The sequence below is a fragment of the Ranitomeya variabilis genome, chromosome 8 (assembly GCF_051348905.1).
Source record: "Ranitomeya variabilis isolate aRanVar5 chromosome 8, aRanVar5.hap1, whole genome shotgun sequence".
Classification (NCBI taxonomy): domain Eukaryota; kingdom Metazoa; phylum Chordata; class Amphibia; order Anura; family Dendrobatidae; genus Ranitomeya; species Ranitomeya variabilis.
In genome coordinates, this window is record NC_135239.1 from 65,242,535 (window position 1) to 65,263,293 (window position 20,759).

Consider the following 20,759-nt stretch of genomic DNA (forward strand, 5'->3'; position numbering starts at 1 on the left):
CACACTGTATATAATGTACGTAGTGTCACACACACACACACTGTATATAATGTACGTACAGTGTCACACACACACACACTGTATATAATGTACGTACAGTGTCACACACACTGTATATAATGTACGTAGTGACACACACACACACACTGTATATAATGTACGTACAGTGTCACACACACACACTGTATATAATGTACGTACAGTGTCACACACACACACTGTATATAATGTACGTACAGTGTCACACACACACACTGTATATAATGTACGTACAGTGTCACACACACACACTGTATATAATGTACGTACAGTGTCACACACACACTGTATATAATGTACGTACAGTGTCACACACACACACTGTATATAATGTACGTAGTGTCACACACACACACTGTATATAATGTACGTACAGTGTCACACACACACACTGTATATAATGTACGTAGTGTCACACACACACACTGTATATAATGTACGTACAGTGTCACACACACACACACTGTATATAATGTACGTACAGTGTCACACACACACACTGTATATAATGTACGTAGTGTCACACACACACTGTATATAATGTACGTAGTGTCACACACACACACTGTATATAATGTACGTACAGTGTCACACACACAGTATATAATGTACGTAGTGTCACACACACACTGTATATAATGTACGTACAGTGTCACACACACACTGTATATAATGTACGTACAGTGTCACACACACACTGTATATAATGTACGTACAGTGTCACACACACTGTATATAATGTACGTACAGTGTCACACACACTGTATATAATGTACGTACAGTGTCACACACACTGTATATAATGTACGTACAGTGTCACACACACACACTGTATATAATGTACGTACAGTGTCACACACACACACTGTATATAATGTACGTAGTGTCACACACACACACTGTATATAATGTACGTACAGTGTCACACACACTGTATATAATGTACGTACAGTGTCACACACACACACTGTATATAATGTACGTAGTGTCACACACACACACTGTATATAATGTACGTACAGTGTCACACACACACTGTATATAATGTACGTACAGTGTCACACACACACACACTGTATATAATGTACGTACAGTGTCACACACACACTGTATATAATGTACGTACAGTGTCACACACACACTGTATATAATGTACGTACAGTGACACACACACACACTGTATATAATGTACGTACAGTGACACACACACACTGTATATAATGTACGTACAGTGTCACACACACACACTGTATATAATGTACGTACAGTGTCACACACACACACTGTATATAATGTACGTACAGTGACACACACACACTGTATATAATGTACGTACAGTGTCACACACACACACTGTATATAATGTACGTAGTGTCACACACACACACACTGTATATAATGTACGTACAGTGTCACACACACACTGTATATAATGTACGTACAGTGTCACACACACACTGTATATAATGTACGTACAGTGACACACACACACACACTGTATATAATGTACGTACAGTGTCACACACACACACTGTATATAATGTACGTACAGTGACACACACACACTGTATATAATGTACGTACAGTGTCACACACACACACTGTATATAATGTACGTACAGTGTCACACACACACACACTGTATATAATGTACGTACAGTGTCACACACACACTGTATATAATGTACGTACAGTGTCACACACACACTGTATATAATGTACGTACAGTGACACACACACACACACTGTATATAATGTACGTACAGTGACACACACACACTGTATATAATGTACGTACAGTGTCACACACACACACTGTATATAATGTACGTACAGTGTCACACACACTATATACGGTAATACACAGTATCAGTCCGTGTACACACACACAGTGTCACACACTATACAATACACACACAGTGTCAGTCCGTGTACACACAGCACAGTGTACCCCTCAGACGCGTGTCAGCCCATACACAGGGTCAGCCATCCCCGCACATGGCGCCCCGCACAGTCCCGGTCAGTGTCTCACCATAGCAGGCAGAGCAGGAGGAGGGAGCAGAGCACCACGAGCCGCTTCATCTCTCCCGGGCGCCCCCTCGCCTCCTCCCCGGCATGTCCCCAGTGCACACGTCTTCAGGCCGCCGCTCTGACACCGGGGTCTCCTCCGCGATAAGCGGCGGCTCCGCCTCACTCAGCACACACCACGTGACCCCACGTCCAACGCGGCCGGGCCGTTACCCACTACCGGCGCCTCCACAGTTACATCCAGCTGAGGTGGAAGCGGCCGCGTCACTAGGGTCAGCGCAGGCAAATCAGAAGCAAGCCTGAATGTCCTCCCCCACCCTCTGTACACGTATTGGTTTGCTCCAGAAAGGGGAGGTGCAGACTTCACTTTCCCAACAACAGCTCCTGTGTGGTGCTGAAGCGCTTCCGCTGTACGCGCCTCCGGCAGTGACAGGGTTACTCATCCATCTGTCACCTAAGGTGAGAGGCGCCTCCAGGGCTGAGTCACAGGCAGGTTATGAGGGGAGGAGTCTCACGGTGGTAACGCCCCTTCTGGCTTTATACCTGAAATCTACATATTGCCTGGAGCAGAGAAGGCGTGCCTACTGCCAACCAATCAGATGACAGATTTCATTTCATGGAAAGCCGTTCACACAATGAAAGCAGCAGCCTGATTGGTAGTTGCAGACAGTCCCTCACTATTTCCTCCCATCACTGTACAGCCTGTGCACAGAGCAGTTCTCAGACATGTGGTGATGTCACCATGACCTGTATCCTGTCACCTCAAACCACATGGTTCAGAGGTTCAGGACCACCTGAAGAGTTAGTGGTAGCGCAGCGCCACATGGTGCAGGACCACCTGAAGAATTAGTGGTAAGGCCACGTGGTGCAGGACCACCTGAAGAATTAGTGGTAAGGCCACATGGTGCAGGACCACCTGAATTAGTGGTAAGGCCATATGGTGCAGGACCACCTGAAGAATTAGCGGTAAGGCCACATGGTGCAGGACCACCTGAAGAATTAGTGGTAAGGCCACGTGGTGCAGGACCACCTGAAGAATTAGTGGTAAGGCCACATGGTGCAGGACCACCTGAAGAATTAGTGGTAAGGCCGCGTGGTGCAGGACCACCTGAATTAGTGGTAAGGCCATATGGTGCAGGACCCCCTGAAGAATTAGCGGTAAGGCCACATGGTGCAGGACCACCTGAAGAATTAGTGGTAAGGCCACATGGTGCAGGACCACCTGAATTAGTGGTAAGGCCATATGGTGCAGGACCCCCTGAAGAATTAGCGGTAAGGCCACATGGTGCAGGACCACCTGAAGAATTAGCGGTAAGGCCACATGGTGCAGGACCACCTGAAGAATTAGCGGTAAGGCCACATGGTGCAGGACCACCTGAAGAATTAGCGGTAAGGCCACATGGTGCAGGACCACCTGAAGAATTAGCGGTAAGGCCACATGGTGCAGGACCACCTGAAGAATTAGCGGTAAGGCCACATGGTGCAGGACCACCTGAAGAATTAGTGGTAAGGCCACATGGTGCAGGACCACCTGAAGAATTAGTGGTAAGGCCACATGGTGCAGGACCACCTGAAGAATTAGCGGTAAGGCCACATGGTGCAGGACCACCTGAAGAATTAGCGGTAAGGCCACATGGTGCAGGACCACCTGAAGAATTAGCGGTAAGGCCACATGGTGCAGGACCACCTGAAGAATTAGCGGTAAGGCCACATGGTGCAGGACCACCTGAAGAATTAGCGGTAAGGCCACATGGTGCAGGACCACCTGAAGAATTAGCGGTAAGGCCACATGGTGCAGGACCACCTGAAGAATTAGCGGTAAGGCCACATGGTGCAGGACCACCTGAAGAATTAGCGGTAAGGCCACATGGTGCAGGACCACCTGAAGAATTAGTGGTAAGGCCACATGGTGCAGGACCACCTGAAGAATTAGTGGTAAGGCCACATGGTGCAGGACCACCTGAAGAATTAGTGGTAAGGCCACATGGTGCAGGACCACCTGAAGCATTAGTGGTAAGGCCACATGGTGCAGGACCACCTGAAGAATTAGTGGTAAGGCCACATGGTGCAGGACCACCTGAAGAATTAGTGGTAAGGCCACATGGTGCAGGACCACCTGAATTAGTGGTAAGGCCACATGGTGCAGGACCACCTGAATTAGTGCTAAGGCCACATGGTGCAGGACCACCTGAATTAGTGGTAAGGCCACATGGTGCAGGACCACCTGAATTAGTGGTAGCGCCACATGGTGCAGGACCACCTGAAGAATTTGTGGTAATGCCACATGGTGCACAACCACCTGAAGAATTAGTGGTAGCGCCACATGGTGCAGGACCACCTGAATTAGTGGTAAGGCCACATGGTGCAGGACCACCTGAAGAATTAGCGTTAAGGCCACATGGTGCAGGACCACCTGAATTAGTGGTAAGGCCACATGGTGCAGGACCACCTGAAGAATTAGCGGTAAGGCCACATGGTGCAGGACCACCTGAAGAATTAGTGGTAAGGCCACATGGTGCAGGAACACCTGAATTAGTGGTAAGGCCACATGGTGCAGGACCACCTGAATTAGTGGTAGCGCCACATGGTGCAGGACCACCTGAAGAATTTGTGGTAATGCCACATGGTGCACAACCACCTGAAGAATTAGTGGTAGCGCCACATGGTGCAGGACCACCTGAAGAATTAGTGGTAACGCTACATGCCTTTTTTTCTGCGAGATTCAAAATCTCCATGTAAGTGTATACTGTGAGGTTTCCATGTAGCGGCCGGCGACTGTCATGTTGGCATTCAGTGGTGTCAGTCCACAATTCTCTACACTTTAGGTTAGGACCTGGACCCAGTAGGACAGGGGGCCACTACCACCTCCAGAGCAGGGGCATTGTGCATTGACATGTTCACACCTGTTCTTCAGGTGTTTTCTGAGTGGGACTTTTAACTGCTTCAGGCTTCCAAAGATGCCAAGTAGTTATGAGGAGCGCCGGTCTTCAGGTGTTTTCCACTTGTTACATGCTGCATACTGAACAATAGAAGTCAATGGGAAGGCTAAAAAGATGCCTGAGAAACACCCAAGTCCCTTTTCCGGGCGTATTGTAGCACTTCCACCCCAGAGACGGCACCATTCTAATTATTGCTTAATGGACTTAAAAAAAGGCCAAACATTGCCCCCCAAAAACACTATAATAAAAGCCATTAGAAACCACCACCACACCCCTAAAAAAAAACAGCAAAACCCCCACAAAAAAACACATTTTTGCAAAAAAGCCAACAAAAGACGTTCACAAACTGTTTCAGGAAACATCTGAAAAAATGCACAAAAAGACTCTTTAGGAAAAAAAACACCATTTCCAGAGATTCCAGTTGAAAATCTTGTTTTTGCCTGAAAGTCATGAGAGCAGGCGCTTCGTATCTGAGTTACAACTGCGTCACTAAGTGACAGGTCACTGGAGGCCACACCCACTCTGTAGTGACCCCTCCCACTCTGCAGTCACTGCACCCACTCTGCAGTGACCACCTCCACTCTGCAGTGACCGCACCCACTCTGCAGTGACCACACCCTCTATGTAGTCACCGCACCCACTCTGCAGTGACTACACCCACTCTGCAGTGACCACACCCTCTATGTAGTCACCGCACCCACTCTGCAGTGACCACACCATCTACTAGTGATTAGTCCCACTCTAGTGACCACTTCCACCTACTAGTGACCGCTCCCACTCTGAAGTGATTACTCCCACCTACTAGTGGCCACTCCCTCTTTAGTGACTACTCCCACCTACTAGTGACCACTCCCACTCTGAAGTGACCATGCCACTAGTGGCCACTCCCTCTTTAGTGACCACTCCCACTTACTAGTGACCACTCCCACTCTGAAGTGACCATTCCCACCTACTAGTGACCACTCCCTCTTTAGTGACCATGCCCACTTAGTGACAACTCCCACTTTCCACATTATTTTTTACTTTCAGTCAGCACACTGTAAAGAGTGAAACTTTCCATTTTTACCAACTTTGTAATAATATTGTGATAATATTTGGGACGGTTCTTACTAGAACCTGGGTACTAAACATCAATAAATGTGGTCCTGTGTGTATGACATGGAAGGACGCCATCATGTGACTGTAGGAAACGACTGTAAGCACAAAGTGCAGGCTTGTTCCTTCCAGAGCCTGGTGACCTCACACTTCTGGCATCTGTTGGAGGGGTGCAGCGAAACAAATGGAGGCTGCTCTGTCACCTCCACGGTATATGATGCCGCCTTCTGGTTTACATTCCACTGATCCAAATAAATAATAGGAGCTGATGAGCCGAGCTCAGCAGGAGACATGAGCGAATATCGTCAGCTCGCTAATGTGACAGTCACACACAGGCTCTCTATGTATGTGTTGTGACAGTCACACAGCCGCGACACACGACACATGCAGCTGCAGCGCCGAACACCTGAATATGGGGCGATCCAGGTATCCGGGTTGCCGCAGCATTCGGTAAGCGCTACTAGCGAGCCAAATAAGGATGTAGCCGACGATATTCGCTCATGTCTACTCAGCAGTGCAGCCTAGGGAAGAGTCACACAGCAGGGGTCGATGGTGCACTCCTCCGCGGTCGATCCTGCACACCGCAGCCCTCAATCGTACACTCCTCCGCGGTCGATCCTGCACACCGCAGCCCTCAATCGTACACTCCGCCGCGGTCGATCCTGCACACCGCAGCCCTCAATCGTACACTCCTACGCGGTCGATCCTGCACACCGCGGCCCTCAATCGTACACTCCTCCGCGGTCGATCCTGCACACCGCGGCCCTCAATCGTACACTCCTCCGCGGTCGATCCTGCACACCGCAGCCCTCAATCGTACACTCCTACGCGGTCGATCCTGCACACCGCAGCCCTCAATCGTGCACTCATCAGCGGTCAATCCTGCACACCACAGCCTTTAATCGTGCACTCCTCAGTGGTTGATTCTGCACACCGCAGCCCTCAATCGTACACTCCACCGCGGTCGATCCTGCACACCGCAGCCCTCAATCGTACACTCCTACGCGGTCGATCCTGCACACCGCAGCCCTCAATCGTACACTCCTCCGCGGTCGATCCTGCACACCGCAGCCCTCAATCGTACACTCGTCTGCGGTCGATCCTGCACACCGCAGCCCTCAATCGTACACTCCTACACGGTCGATCCTGAACACCGCAGCCCTCAATCGTACACTCCTCCGCGGTCGATCCTGCACACCGCAGCCCTCAATCGTGCACTCCTCAGCGGTTGATCCTGCACACCGCAGCCTTCAATCGTGCACTCCTCAGTGGTTGATTCTGCACACCGCAGCCCTCAATCGTGCACTCCTCAGCGGTCGATCCTGCACACCGCAGCCCTCAATCGTGCACTCCTCAGCGGTCGATCCTGCACACCGCAGCCTTCAAACGTGCACTCCTCAGTGGTTGATTCTGCACACCGCAGCCCTCAATCGTGCACTCCTCAGCGGTCGATCCTGCACACCGCAGCCCTCAATCGTGCACTCCTCAGCGGTCGATCCTGCACACCGCAGCCCTCAATCGTGCACTCCTCAGCTGTTAATCCTGCACACTGCAGCCCTCAATCGTACACTCCTCAGAGGTCGATCCTGCACACCGCAGCCCTCAATTGTGCACTCCTCAGTGGTCGATCCTGCACACCGCAGCCCTCAATCGTGCACTCCTCAGTGGTCGATCCTGCACACCGCAGCCCTCAATCGTACACTCCTCAGCAGTCGATCCTGCACACCGCAGCCCTCAATCGTACACTCCTCAGCAGTCGATCCTGCACACCGCAGCCCTCAATCGTACACTCCTCAGCAGTTGATCCTGCACACTGCAGCCCTCAATCGTGCACTCTTCAGCAGTCAATCATACACACCGCAGCCCTCAATTGTGCACTCCTCAGCAGTTGATCCTGCACACTGCAGCCCTCAATTGTGCACTCTTCAGCGGTCGATCCTGCACACCGCAGCCCTCAATTGTGCACTCCTCAGAGGTCAATCATACACACCACTGCTCCATTCCATGTTTGGCTACTTTCACACTAGCGTTAACTGCAATACGTCGCAAATGCGTCGTTTTGCCGAAAATACGCATCCAGCAAAAGTTCTTGCTGGATACGTTTTTTCGTCATAGACTAACATTAGCGACGCATTTGCGACGCATTGCAAAACGTCGCGTCCGTTTTGCGACGCTTGGGCGTGTGGTAGCGGACCGTCGGAAAAAAAAAACGTTACATGTAACGTTTTTTGCTCCCGACGGTCCGCTTTTTCCGACCGCCCATGCGCGGCCGGAACTCCGCCCCCACCTCCCCGCACTTCCCCGCACCTCACAATGGGGCAGCGGATGCGTGGGAAAAATGCATCCGCTGCCCCCGTTGTGCGGCGGAGACCACGCTAGCGTCGGGAACCTCGGCCCGACGCACAGCGACGGGTTGTTCCCGACGCTAGTGTGAAAGTAGCCTTAATTCCATCCTCTTCCCTCTGTATCAGTCTGTCATTGTTAGTTTGCTTACTGTAAGTGATATTTGTATTTTGATGTAACCCCGTCCCATGTACAGCACCATGAAATTTATGGCGCTATATAAATAATAATGGGACCAAAGATAGCCAAATGTGTGACGCTTGCCTGGTCTTCGGCATTCCCGTAAGAATAATTGGAGTGGAGGTGTACATGACTGACTGCCGCTTCATTCACAGGAATTGGTGGGAGTCCCCACTGACCAGGACGTTCTCTCCTGTCCCATGTATAGTGAATGGCTTCCATACTTCAGGTTACCCCCTTAATTAACATTTTACTGCCCCAAATGGAAACAGATAAAGGTTTTCCTGATGACGATCAGCACCTATTGTGCACCAGTCCCGGCAGCTCGTGGTGCGACATCCTGATGCGAGATGGCCCACCTCAGCCACCGTCTTCCCACATTAACCCTTTAGTCAGGCTTTCCATTAACACCGCCCTTTGCCGGTTGCGGTTCTCGGGGTTGTCCAGCAATGTCATGGTGGCGGCTGAGGGCCAGGACACCAGGTGACAGGAGTGTGCGCACACTGCTAGGCTAGCACCCTGTACACACCGGTGAGTGAGTGACGGGTGCTCCACGCTCACACGTACACAGGGCGGATGATGATCACGTGTCCCGCGCACACTCACGTAACGTCACCCTGCGAGCAGCACAGTACAGCAATGGTTGGCGCCTTCCTGTGAGGCAGGAGTCACATGACACACAAGGCATGCTGGGAGCTGTAGTGTGACATGGACGCTCTTCAGTGCTACGGGGCACAAGCGTCTCACTGACACAGGGCGACATCGCTGTACCACAGAGGTAAGGCCGCGCAGGCTCATGGGAAGTGTCAGGCTGCGGTACCGGTGCGTGACTGATCTGTAGCAGGATGTACACGATAAACCACTTCTTATCGGCCGTAACGTGTAATCGCTCAGCTGGCGGCGCTTCCTGCAGGCAAGGACCTGGACAGCCCGGGGGCTTTCTGCAGGCGCGCCCCTCTGACGTAGAGGCTGGTTACTTAGCAACTGGGTAACGCTGTAAACGGAGCTGTTGTGACAGTGTGCTGGAGAGCTGAGAGTCAGCTGTAGAGAACCAGACGGTGTATTACACCGTGTAATAACACTACATGGGTCACGGTGTAATAATACTACAGGGTCACCATGTAATAATACTGCACGGGTCACCGTGTAATAACGCTACAGGGGTGGCCGTGTAGTAATACTATAGGGTCACCGTGTAATAATACTGCGGGGTCACCGTGTAATAATACTACAGGGTCACCGTGTAATAATACTACAGGGTCACCATGTAATAATACTGCGGGGTCACCGTGTAATAACGCTACAGGGGTGGCCGTGTAGTAATACTATAGGGTCACCGTGTAATAATACTGCGGGGTCACCGTGTAATAATACTATAGGGTCACCGTGTAATAATACTATAGGGTCACCGTGTAATAATACTATAGGGTCACCGTGTAATAATACTGCAGGGTCACCGTGTAATAATACTATAGGGTCACCGTGTAATAATACTATAGGGTCACCGTGTAATAACACTACATGGGTCACCGTGTAATAATACTATAGGGTCACCGTGTAATAATACTACAGGGGTCACCGTGTAATAATACTGCAGGAGTCACCATGTAATAATACTGCAGGGTCACCGTGTAATAATACTGCAGGGTCACCGTGTAATAATACTACAGGGGTCACCGTGTAATAACACTACAGGGATCACCGTGTAATAACATTACAGAGGTCACTGAGTGATAGTACTACAGAGGTCACCGTGTAATAATACTACAGAGGTCACCGTGTAATAATACTACAGGGGTCACCGTGTAATAATACTGCAGGGTCACCGTGTAATAATACTGCAGGGTCACCGTGTAATAATACTGCAGGGTCACCGTGTAATAATACTGCAGGGTCACTGTGTAATAATACTATAGGGTCACCGTGTAATAATACTGCAGAGTCACCGTGTAATAATACTATAGGGTCACCGTGTAATAATACTATAGGGTCACCGTGTAATAACACTACATGGGTCACCGTGTAATAATACTATAGGGTCACCGTGTAATAATACTATAGGGTCACCGTGTAATAATACTGCAGGGTCACCGTGTAATAATACTATAGGGTCACCGTGTAATAATACTGCAGAGTCACCGTGTAATAATACTATAGGGTCACCGTGTAATAATACTATAGGGTCACCGTGTAATAACACTACATGGGTCACCGTGTAATAATACTATAGGGTCACCGTGTAATAATACTACAGGGGTCACCGTGTAATAATACTGCAGGAGTCACCATGTAATAATACTGCAGGGTCACCGTGTAATAATACTGCAGGGTCACCGTGTAATAACACTACAGGGGTCACCGTGTAATAACACTACAGGGGTCACCGTGTAATAACATTACAGAGGTCACTGAGTGATAGTACTACAGAGGTCACCGTGTAATAATACTACAGAGGTCACCGTGTAATAATACTACAGGGGTCACCGTGTAATAATACTGCAGGGTCACCGTGTAATAATACTGCAGGGTCACCGTGTAATAATACTGCAGGGTCACCGTGTAATAATACTATAGGGTCACCGTGTAATAATACTGCGGGGTCACCGTGTAATAATACTATAGGGTCACCGTGTAATAATACTACAGGGTCACCATGTAATAATACTGCGGGGTCACCGTGTAATAACGCTACAGGGGTGGCCGTGTAGTAATACTATAGGGTCACCGTGTAATAATACTGCGGGGTCACCGTGTAATAATACTATAGGGTCACCGTGTAATAATACTATAGGGTCACCGTGTAATAATACTATAGGGTCACCGTGTAATAATACTGCAGGGTCACCGTGTAATAATACTATAGGGTCACCGTGTAATAATACTATAGGGTCACCGTGTAATAACACTACATGGGTCACCGTGTAATAATACTATAGGGTCACCGTGTAATAATACTACAGGGGTCACCGTGTAATAATACTGCAGGAGTCACCATGTAATAATACTGCAGGGTCACCGTGTAATAATACTGCAGGGTCACCGTGTAATAATACTACAGGGGTCACCGTGTAATAACACTACAGGGATCACCGTGTAATAACATTACAGAGGTCACTGAGTGATAGTACTACAGAGGTCACCGTGTAATAATACTACAGAGGTCACCGTGTAATAATACTACAGGGGTCACCGTGTAATAATACTGCAGGGTCACCGTGTAATAATACTGCAGGGTCACCGTGTAATAATACTGCAGGGTCACCGTGTAATAATACTGCAGGGTCACTGTGTAATAATACTATAGGGTCACCGTGTAATAATACTGCAGAGTCACCGTGTAATAATACTATAGGGTCACCGTGTAATAATACTATAGGGTCACCGTGTAATAACACTACATGGGTCACCGTGTAATAATACTATAGGGTCACCGTGTAATAATACTATAGGGTCACCGTGTAATAATACTGCAGGGTCACCGTGTAATAATACTATAGGGTCACCGTGTAATAATACTGCAGAGTCACCGTGTAATAATACTATAGGGTCACCGTGTAATAATACTATAGGGTCACCGTGTAATAACACTACATGGGTCACCGTGTAATAATACTATAGGGTCACCGTGTAATAATACTACAGGGGTCACCGTGTAATAATACTGCAGGAGTCACCATGTAATAATACTGCAGGGTCACCGTGTAATAATACTGCAGGGTCACCGTGTAATAACACTACAGGGGTCACCGTGTAATAACACTACAGGGGTCACCGTGTAATAACATTACAGAGGTCACTGAGTGATAGTACTACAGAGGTCACCGTGTAATAATACTACAGAGGTCACCGTGTAATAATACTACAGGGGTCACCGTGTAATAATACTGCAGGGTCACCGTGTAATAATACTGCAGGGTCACCGTGTAATAATACTGCAGGGTCACCGTGTAATAATACTATAGGGTCACCGTGTAATAATACTGCAGAGTCACCGTGTAATAATACTATAGGGTCACCGTGTAATAATACTATAGGGTCACCGTGTAATAACACTACATGGGTCACCGTGTAATAATACTATAGGGTCACCGTGTAATAATACTACAGGGGTCACCGTGTAATAATACTGCAGGAGTCACCATGTAATAATACTGCAGGGTCACCGTGTAATAATACTGCAGGGTCACCGTGTAATAATACTACAGGGGTCACCGTGTAATAACATTACAGAGGTCACTGAGTGATAGTACTACAGAGGTCACCGTGTAGTAATACTACAGAGGTCACCGTGTAATAATACAACAGGGGTCAATGTGTCAAAACACTACAGAGGTCACGTGTTATAATACTACAGGGGTCACAAGTAATAATACTACAGAGGTCACCGTGTAATAACACTAGAGGTCACTGTGTAATAATACTACAGTACTACAGGGGTCACTGTGTAATAACACTACAGAGGTCACTGTGTAATAATACTACAGTACTACAGGGGGTCACCGTGTAATAACACTACAGAGGTCACTGTGTAATAATACTACAGTACTACAGGGGTCACCGTGTAATAACACTACAGAGGTCACCGTGTAATAACACTACAGAGGTCACTGTGTAATAATACTACAGTACTACAGGGGTCACCGTGTAATAACACTACAGAGGTCACGTGTTATAATACTACAGGGGTCACAAGTAATAATACTACAGAGGTCACCGTGTAATAACACTAGAGGTCACTGTGTAATAATACTACAGTACTACAGGGGTCACTGTGTAATAACACTACAGAGGTCACTGTGTAATAATACTACAGTACTACAGGGGGTCACCGTGTAATAACACTACAGAGGTCACTGTGTAATAATACTACAGTACTACAGGGGTCACCGTGTAATAACACTACAGAGGTCACTGTGTAATAATACTACAGTACTACAGGGGTCACCGTGTAATAACACTACAGAGGTCACTGTGTAATAATACTACAGTACTACAGGGGTCACCGTGTAACAACACTACAGACGTCACTGTGTAATAATGATGCTACAGAGGTCATCGTATTAATCCTAAAAAATCGCAAATATATACAGTGGGTGAAATTATTAAAAGTATTGATCACCATTTTCGGAGTAAATAGGTGCTATTGCCATGAAATTCTCCCCATATATCGGTAACAATCCACACAGGCAAAGAAATCAAACTGTAGATATCCATAAATTAAGTTGTGTGTAATAATGAGAAATTACACAGGGAAAAGGTGTTGAACACGCTTACTGAAATGTATTTAATACTTAGTACAAAAGCCTTTGTTGGTGGTGACAGCTTCAAGACACCTGCTATATGGAGAAACTAGTCGCAGGCATTGCTCAGGTGCGATTTTGCCCCAGTCTTCCACACAAACACTCTTCACATCCTGAAGGTCCCGTGGGCTCCTTCTATGAACTCTGAGCTTTAGTTCCTTCCTTACATTTTCTATTAGATTCAGGTCAGGTGATTGGCTCGGCCATTCTAGCAGCTTTATTTTCTTTCTCTGAAACCAACTGAGAGTTTCCTTGACTGTGTGCTTTGGATCATTGTCTTGCTGAACTGCCGCCACCTCATTTTATCTTCATCATCCTGGTTGATAGCGGCAGATTTTTATCAAGAATGTCTTGGTACGTTTGTCCATTGATGCGGTATGCTAAAAAACATCCCCACAGCATGATGTTCCCACCTCCATATTTCACTGTTGGTATGGTGTTTTTGTGGGGTGATATGCATTGTCTTTTGGCCTCCAAACATTGTGTGTATTATGGCATCCAAAGAGTTCAATTTTGCTCTCATCTGACCATACTGTATTCTCCAAGTATTTCACAGGCTTGTCTAAATGTTGTTGAGCAAACTGTAAACACGCTTTTTGTTCAGCAATGGAGTCGTGCCTGGTGAGTGTGAATACAGGGCTGTGGAGTCAGTAAGCCAATCCTCCGACTCCTCAATTTCCCTGATTTGACCCGATTGTCATTACATAAACAATCCGATTCTCTCACATGAGCGAATCTGCTCTTCTGTGACCCCGGCCTTAAAGAGATTATCTAGTGCATTTCTATAAGGTTTTGGAGTGTACTTTTGCCAAATCATCCAGAAGAGCATTTGTGAGGTCTGACACTGATGTTGAATAATCTAGCTCGCTATCTCCATTGCAGTTCATTCCAAAAGTTTTCGATGGGGTTGGGATCAAGTTCTTTCACACCAAACTTGCTTAACCATGCCTCTATTGGCTTCTACACTGGGGCACAGTCATGGGGAACAAAAACGGACCGTCCACAAAGTTGGAAGCTTCAGTTTTTTTGTGTCATGCATAAAGATTTCTTTAGAACTAAGGGGTCTCGACCAACCCTGGAAAACAATCCCATAGCGTTATTCCTCCTCCATCAAACTGTACATTTTCCACAATGCAGCCAGTTAGGAAATGTTCTCCTGTCAGTCACCAAACACAGACTCTACAATCAGATGCCAGATACGGGTCATTCATCTCTCCACAGAACATATTTCCAGTGCGTCAGAATCCAGTTGCGACTGCTGTACACTACTTTTACCATATGGCATTGTGCTTGGTGATATAAGGCTTCCTTGCAGCTGCGTTGCCATGGAAACCCATGCCCTGAAACTCCTGACGCAGTGTTTGGGTGCTGATGTTAATGTTATAGGAGGTTTAGAGCTCTTTAGGTAGGCTGCGTGATGAGGGGTATGACTTTATACACCTGACACAATGGGACTGGATGAAAAACCTAGGGAAGTTTTTGCTATATAATCTGAAAGCTTCATACTGTAGGGATAGAGACCCTGATTCTAGCAATATGCAACTTACTGAGCTTCTTTCTGCAGTTTTGCTAACAATCAGTTTTCTCTGCTGCAGATCTAGCAGTTCTCTGAATGCTGAGCTGTGTATAACCCCGCCCACATCACTGATTGGTAGCTTACTGTGTATATTGGAAGAAGGCTGCCAATCAATGGTGGGGGCGGGGTTACTCAGCAGAAGGACTACATGGCACCAGACAACTAGTCCTCTAGTGATATCTTGCCAATAAAACACTGATTTTATCAAAACTGAAGCAAGTAGCCCAGTAAGTGACACATCACTAGAATCAGGCTCTCTGTCCCTACATCATGCTGCTTTCAGATTACATAGCAAAATATACCAGTGTAATAAATATCTCAGAAACTGATTATAAAATGTGACACTGACGCCTGAGCACAGTGTTTTCCCAGATGCTTTGGTTCCTAACAGTGTATTCCACTTAACATTTTACATTATTAATTTCCTGTTAATTGATTAAGTGCCTTGGATGGGAGCATTGTTGTATGGAAAATGTGAACGATTTGAGGGAAAGTAAAATCAAAATGCCGGAAAATAGTTAAGATTGAGATGAGTTTGATTATCAAGAATCAAGAATTATTGATCGTGGTCACATTTTATTGTGCTGGACAATTAAGTGTAATTGGGGGGTTTGTAGAAACAGCCACAGGTGTCTGACGGAGAAGCATCGGATCACCTGGTTACGGAGGAGGCTTCTTAGATCTTGGCCCCTTCCCAGGCTATATACCCTCCGTTCTCAGCACTGCACAGCGTGGTGTTATCAGTGAGACACCAGTCACTCATCTGCACATAGGAGATTTCCAGATCACTCAATCCCTCCACATCCTCCCCCAGATCAATGTGGAGCAAAGAGCTTTCTGCTCATGAGATATTTATACGATCACATTTCGGTTTCCTTTTGCAGCTACAATAAGCCTGCCATTTATAGGAAGCTAGGACCTGCAGCTGAACCTTCAGTATGACTGGCAGTGGGTTTCCATATGCAAAGGTGGCCTTAGCTGTCATTGCTGAGGCTTCTGTCCATCTGTTCACCTCTTCTGACCATCCATAGACACCACTAGACACTTCAAGGTCCTTTTTCTGCCCTATGAGAAAACGTGTGTGAACGGCCCAGTCACAGTCCAGACCTGAATCTCTTTGAGAATCTGTGATAAGACATGAAAATTGCTGAGAAAAAAACCTTTTTAAGTGGGCACCATAGAGTAATATCCAATAGATAACATGGGTTCTCTACCAAGCATGTAGAACGTATACAGAAAATTTTTTTTTTTTTAAGAGAAAGGTACATGCAAATAAGGTAGGAACACCACAAGTATATAGGCAAAAAAGTACAAAAGTTTATTTCCACACAAGAATATTACACACAATTTTTAAAACCATCTAAAAGATACAATCCACTTGGTGGAGTGCATGTCCACTCCAATCTATCATAGTACAATATTTTTAAAGGTATATAGTTGTACATATAAAGTACCTGGCTTTGTAAACATATAATGCACCAAAAATAAATTATATCACAACATTGCTGCATGAATCACATAAATAATCTGTAGGTTCTAATATATGGACTCTTAAGGTGGCGATCCTATGACCAATGTCTGCTATACACCCTATTATGGTTTCCACCAGTATATAATAAAGAGCAGTAAATATACATAGGGCTCCTATTCTAGGTGCTGTTGGTCCGGAAGATGGGAATGCATACTGGAGATCAAATACCTGGCCACTTTAAATAGTATCTACAAAAACAAGAGAGGAGGCACTTCTACCACGGGTTAAAGGCCCCGTCTCACATAGCGAGATCGCTAGCGAGATCGCTGCTGAGTCACAAGTTTTGTGACGCAACAGCGACCTCCATAGCGATCTCGCTATGTGTGACACGTACCAGCGATCAGGCCCCTGCTGCGAGATCGCTGGTCGTGTCGGAATGGCCTGGACCTTTTTTTGGTCGTTGAGGCCCCGCTGACATTGCTGAATCGGTGTGTGTGACACCGATCCAGCGATGTCTTCACTGGTAACCAGGGTAAACATCGGGTTACTAAGCGCAGGGCCGCGCTTAGTAACCCGATGTTTACCCTGGTTACCAGCGTAAATGTAAAAAAAAACAAACACTACATACTCACCATCTGATGTCCGTCAGGTCCCTTGCCGTCTGCTTCCTGCTCTCACTGACTGCCGGCCGTACAGTGAGAAGTGAGAGCACAGCAGTGACGTCACCGCTGCGCTCTGCTCTCAGTGTACGGCGGCTCAGTCAGTCAGAGCAGGAAGCAGACGGCAAGGGACCTGGACACCGAAAGGCGAGTATGTACTGTTTGTTTTTTTTGGTAACCAGGGTAAACATCGGGTTACTAAGCGCGGCCCTGCGCTTAGTAACCCGATGTTTACCCTGGTTACCCGGGTGCTGCAGGGGGACTTCGGCATCGTTGAAGACAGTTTCAACGATGCCGAACTCGTTCCCCTGATCGTTGGTCGCTGGGGAGAGCGGTCTGTGTGACAGCTCCCCAGCGACCACACAGCGACTTACCAACGATCACGGCCAGGTCGTATCGCTGGTCGTGATCGTTGGTAAATCGCTAAGTGAGACGGGGCCTTAAGGCCCTTAGTAAATACAATCAATCTAATCACAAAATACAACAACCAGTGGAATGATATCTACCGTATCCTAAACGCGAACTGGGGGATTCTGAGGAGTGAACCAAGATTAAGATCATTCATTGGGGATCGACCCAAGATAGTGGCTAGAAGGGCAAAGAACCTAAAAGATCACTTATCCAATAGCCACTTTAGACGCCCCATTACAAAATTAAGAACAGGCCATCCAAATAAAGGATCCTTTCCTTGTGGCGGTTGTACAATTTGCCCACGAATGATAGCAAATAGAGGTATCTCAGTCCGACATTTGTCCACACAGATACAATCCAAAGCGTATTTTCTCTTCGCCACGACAGCACCCACTGAGAGAGGGGATCCGCCCCTAGGAACAGGAAACCCTACGGAGAGATAAAAGGGGCGGTCCCCCTCGCTCCCACAGTTTGGTTTCCTGTTCCTACGGGAATCCACGGAGAAGAGGATGCCTAGCCTGGATGCCGCTTGCGCAGTTTACCTGTGAGGACGGCAAGGGCTCCAGAGCTGGATGCAGCGTCGGGGGTCCTCTCGTCAGTTTCCCCCCTCGGCTGGCAGACGCCATGAGGCCACAACTGCAGGGGTTCCTGGCTCATGGGAATCCATCCGGGCAGTCTGCGGGACCTAGCGCCGAGGAGAGGTAAGCGCTGCGCTTTGGCGAGCGCTCAGGCGGCGTGCAGCTCCACAGTTTACCCGGGAGTCCTGAATTGAAACTCCGGGCGGAGGAGGAGGTGGACGGCACCCGCGCTGATGCCGGTGACAGCGCGAGTGCATACAGTATGGCCGCGACCCGGAAGTGGTTAGCACTTCCGGGTTCAACCGGAAGAAGATGGCGGCCCCCATGTAAAAAGGACACCGGCACAAGCGCCCGGTGTCCACAATGGATGCGTCACAGACCCCTGCGATGCTCTCCATAGAAGACACCACGGCCACCCTGCGTACACGGGGCAGCAGCAGTCGCTCCAAACAGAGCGGATCCTCCAGGAAGAAATCCGATTCTCCACCTAAACCTCCTCGTCAATCGGTACCGTTAAAGCTTCACTGGGGTAAGTGTGCTCCTACCCTCATAAGCTGACTGGTGTTCCCTTTCCCTTTATACACTTAGGGAAAGAAAACAGAAAAGACGAAGCACAAACAGTGTGCATTATGCCTCCAGCCTCTCCCGGATAGTTATAAAAAGAGGTTATGCAAATCATGTATTGCTTCTACCTTGCGGGAGGAGGCCTCAGTTAAATCTGAGGACATCAGGCTCATGATAAGGCAAGAGTTACAAACCTTGCGAGATTCTGAGAAAGAGCCACATACTAGAAGTAAAAAAGGATATGAATCCCCTATATCTGACCCATCTTCGGATAGAGAGAAAGCGGACTCTGACATCTCCTGCGAATATGTTTCCTCAGACGAGGAACAAGATACATGCTTTCCCACGGATAGTATTGACAACCTGGTCAGGTCCGTGTGTAATACAATGGGTATCGAAGATTCTAAAATTCCCAGAACACAGCAGGACATTATGTTCGCTGGCTTATCGGAAAAGAAAAGGCCTTCTTTTCCGGTGATAGCAGCAATAAAATCTTTAGTTAAAAAAGAATGGGAAAGCCAGGGCCAAAGGGGGTTACCTCCATCCTCCAAGAGACGGTATCCCTTCAATGATGAAGAGTTCTCGACATGGTCAAAAGCGCCAAAAGTAGACGCTGCGGTAGCATCTACATCTAAAAAATCTTTGCTACCTGTGGAGGATTCAGGCTCATTACAGGACCCGTTAGACCGTAAAGCCGACTCACTACTAAAAAGAGCCTGGGAGTCGTGTACGGGAGCCTTCAGACCATCTATCTCTGCTACATGCACCGCTAGGTCCATGTTGGTCTGGCTGAGTGACCTAGAGGAAGGTCTTAAAAGTGGTCTTTCCAGAGACAAACTGCTGTCCTCTATACCCTTAATTAGAGGGGCTACAGCTTTTTTGGCGGATTCATCGGCCGATTCTATACGTTTGGCAGCCAAATCAGCAGGTCTCACAAACGCGGCACGCAGAGCCCTATGGCTTAAGGGCTGGAAAGGCGATCCACAGACAAAGTCTAAGTTATGTGGCCTCCCATGTCAGGGTGAGTACCTGTTTGGTACCAAACTGGACGAGATTCTAACTAAAGCGGGGGAGAGAAAGAAGGGCTTCCCTAATAACAACTACCTTCCATTCTATAGGAAAGCGTTCCGGAAGCCCATATTTAATAAAAGAAAAGATTTTAAAAACCAAGATCGCTGGACCCCTAGAGACGCCAAACAAAGAGGTGCATTCTTTGGGAAGCGCCCTTTTAAATCTGAAGACAAGCCCCGTTAGAGCAGATCTACCTGTGGGAGGTAGATTATCCTCTTTTTCAGACCAATGGAGGAAAATAACTTCGAACAATTGGGCTAATAATCTCGTCACCTCTGGCTTAAAATTAAAATTTGCCCGAGTCCCTTCGGACTCATTTCTATTGACTTCTTTAAAGTCACAGGCTCAACAGGAGGCATTACAGCAAGAAGTAATGAATCTGCTATCCAAAGGAGTTTTGGTGGAGGTTCCATTTCTTCAGGAAGGGAAAGGATTCTATTCCCCGCTGTTTCTAATCACAAAACCTGATGGATCATTCAGAACCATCATAAATCTTAAAAAACTG

General features: G+C 47.4%; 2 protein-coding genes across 6 annotated transcripts in view; one reads left to right on the top strand and one right to left on the bottom strand.

Annotated features, from left to right (window-relative positions):
• SUCO (SUN domain containing ossification factor) overlaps nt 1-2,368 on the bottom strand; it is a 96,091-nt gene extending 93,723 nt beyond the window's left edge. For 2 of the 4 annotated variants that reach the window (XM_077278019.1, XM_077278021.1), the window contains exon 1: nt 2,072-2,266. In XM_077278019.1, the coding sequence (XP_077134134.1) occupies nt 2,072-2,121 (50 nt within the window). In that variant the 5' untranslated portion in view covers nt 2,122-2,266. Of the gene's footprint in view, nt 1-2,071 lie in introns of all 4 variants that reach the window. The other 2 variants (XM_077278018.1, XM_077278022.1) reach the window with 2 other exon arrangements.
• A 143-nt stretch (nt 2,369-2,511) lies between these two features.
• Nucleotides 2,512-20,759, top strand: part of PIGC (phosphatidylinositol glycan anchor biosynthesis class C) — a 58,163-nt gene continuing 39,915 nt past the window's right edge. The window contains exon 1 of one of the 2 annotated variants that reach the window (XM_077278024.1): nt 2,512-2,526. The gene's annotated coding sequence lies outside the window, so the exon portion shown is untranslated. Of the gene's footprint in view, nt 2,527-8,934; nt 9,403-20,759 lie in introns of those variants that run through there. The other variant, XM_077278023.1, reaches the window with a different exon arrangement.